Below are 2,476 nucleotides of genomic sequence, written 5' to 3' on the forward strand. Positions count from 1 at the left end.
ACACACACACACACACACACACACACAGATACACACCTGCAGCTGTTTCACACTTTAAGATTTCCTCTTCAAAGAGATCATCTGGTTCCTTCTCTTTGTTTAGAATATCCAAGCGACCATCAATGAACTAAAAAATATGTACATATGTATATATTTGTTTGTTTTTATTATTGTATCGAAATATATTAGAATGTTCACTCATTTGCAACATTTCTCTTTAATTCTCTTTCAACCGGCCCTTCACCAGTGTTATAATTGCAGTGTCTGTCCAGCAGAGGGCAGTCACTGGCTGGAGGCACAGTGTGTACCTGTTTGAAGGACTGTAAATGAATGGCACTCTTGAGAAACTGCCTCATACTGGCAGACTTATGATCTACAAACAGTTCCTCACTGAACCACATCACACCCTCCTGCAGAGAGAGAGAGAGAGAGAGAGAGAGAGAGAGAGAGAGGCAAACAAAAGAGAAAAATTAGACCCAATAACACACATAGACAAAAAGCTGCCTTTAGACATGTCCAAATACTGAGAACACTTTAAATTGTTAGATTAGTTCTTTTTTAAATGCATACAAAAGGAAATACTGCACATAACAAATTATGAATTGTTTACTCCACTGTTGTCATTTTTATGATAAAAACCTTAAGTGTTAAATTCTGCAATGTTAACTTGCAATATGACTTATGAGTGATTGACCTTGTCATCCTGCAGCGCGTCCCTGTAGCCTCCAAACAGTAGAGCCTGAGCTTTCAGGAAGGCCCTTGATACACCACAGCCAGGAGACACTGCCTGACGCTTCAAACACCCCTTCAGCCCGGACATCTGGAGACATATGTTATTTATATGAGGGCTGAAACTGAAACTGCAGTTAAAAGCCTGTTTCCATTGCAGGAACTTTTCAGGAACCATTCCAGGAACTCAAGAATCTTGTTGTGTTTCAATTTGTTTCCACTGTGTTTTCCAGGAACCAGGGTTCCTGGAACCCAAAATGACCCTGCTCTTGGGGCAAAGTCTTAAATACTGATCATCACAGATTCGTCCCACCTGTCAAACAGCTACAACATGTAGGCTAGTGTGTACAGAAGCACCAGGTGAGTGCTATGTTTTCTCAAGTAAAGTTGCTGTTATATAATTTCCTAATCTTAACAGTTCTACTGATGGGACGCAAATAGGAATGCACAAAGGGGACTTTTCTTCTTAGTTTATTTCCTGAGTTTAGTTCCTGTGTGTGCATGCGCAAGGACACCTATAATCTTTCCTTACTATAAAAACAGTTAAGTGTTAAGTGGGAGACAACAAAAATACATATAATCACACAAACCTACACACAAAGTATTTATTACAATAGACAATTCATTACCACATCTGAAGGTATTCTTTTAAGGTCGTCAAAGGGGGTTTCCAGAGTGTTTGTGTCCACATTCAGAATTACAACTTCCTCCAACCCGCGGCCCCTCACCCGCTGTAATACAAACACAGAGACACAGTATGAGCTGTTGGGACAAACCTGGTAGATATAGGTTTGTAGTATTTGAGTGATTTTAGTTTACCTCAGATAGACTGGTATGGACCCCTATTAGGTAAGGCATTGGTGCACTGTAACCAAATATCAGAAGTGTGAATCCATTGTAGACAGCCATGCAGACAGACAGACAGACACACAGATTGACAGATAGACTTCTTACCAGCAGTAGTCCAGTAGATGGGGTGGTAGGACAGGGATGAAGATGTGTTGCCAGTACATTGGGTATAACACAGCACTGAGTGCATGCACGCAAGACGTCAGCTACACAATACAGAATGGACTGTTTCAGACAACAATAACACAAAGGACACACAAGCCTTTCTGTATGGTCTGCCATAGGTCACCTATTGTGGTCAATTTGTGATTTCAAGGCAGCACAATTAAAACCTTTTTTTCAGGGAAGGTTCACTGAGAAGCCTCTCTTTTGCAGGAACACACTAATAACATTCACTTTGGGGTTAAGGACCTTGCTCAAAGGGTGGTAATGGGGCTCAAGCACTGCATGCTCTTTTCAATTTCACAGAGATAAAACTGCAACCTTCCAGTCACAAGCTTGCTTATCTAATCTTTAGGCCATCACTGCCTTAATACAGAGCAGTGAAATAAAGTTAAATGTAGATTATTCTAGTTGCATTGAGTTTGGTTTCCAAGTAGTTGCATTCAGCAGACACTAAAGTAGTTTCTGTCTCAACTACAGTTAGATAAATGTGTAGGTGTAGGAGTTTGAAATGTGTCTGTTATCATTATTAGTTAAGGTGAGTTTTGTGGGTTCCAGAAATTGTACATGCATGAGCAAACATGTCTGTCTTACAGTGCTGAGTTTGCTGGCAAAGATGAGGATGCGTCTCTCAAACAGCATGCTGGCATAGAGCTGGAGCAGGTTCCCCACATCTACTGCTACAATCAGCTCTGTCAAATTCCTCTGGTAAACACACACACACACACACACACAC

The 2,476-nt window shown here is 40.9% G+C and overlaps 1 protein-coding gene across 2 annotated transcripts in view; it reads right to left on the minus strand.

Moving 5' to 3' along the window:
* Positions 1-2,476, minus strand: part of dennd1c (DENN domain containing 1C) — an 11,301-nt gene that overhangs the window by 3,180 nt on the left and 5,645 nt on the right. For both annotated transcript variants that reach the window (XM_032533435.1, XM_032533426.1), the window contains 7 exons: positions 2,335-2,445; positions 1,684-1,784; positions 1,549-1,594; positions 1,359-1,460; positions 695-820; positions 309-410; positions 37-127 (listed from right to left, as the gene is read on the minus strand). In XM_032533435.1, coding sequence (XP_032389326.1) covers positions 37-127; positions 309-410; positions 695-820; positions 1,359-1,460; positions 1,549-1,594; positions 1,684-1,784; positions 2,335-2,445 — 679 coding nt within the window. The remainder of the gene's footprint in view (positions 1-36; positions 128-308; positions 411-694; positions 821-1,358; positions 1,461-1,548; positions 1,595-1,683; positions 1,785-2,334; positions 2,446-2,476) is intronic.

Source organism: Etheostoma spectabile, chromosome 2, assembly GCF_008692095.1.
Source record: "Etheostoma spectabile isolate EspeVRDwgs_2016 chromosome 2, UIUC_Espe_1.0, whole genome shotgun sequence".
Lineage (NCBI taxonomy): Eukaryota > Metazoa > Chordata > Actinopteri > Perciformes > Percidae > Etheostoma > Etheostoma spectabile.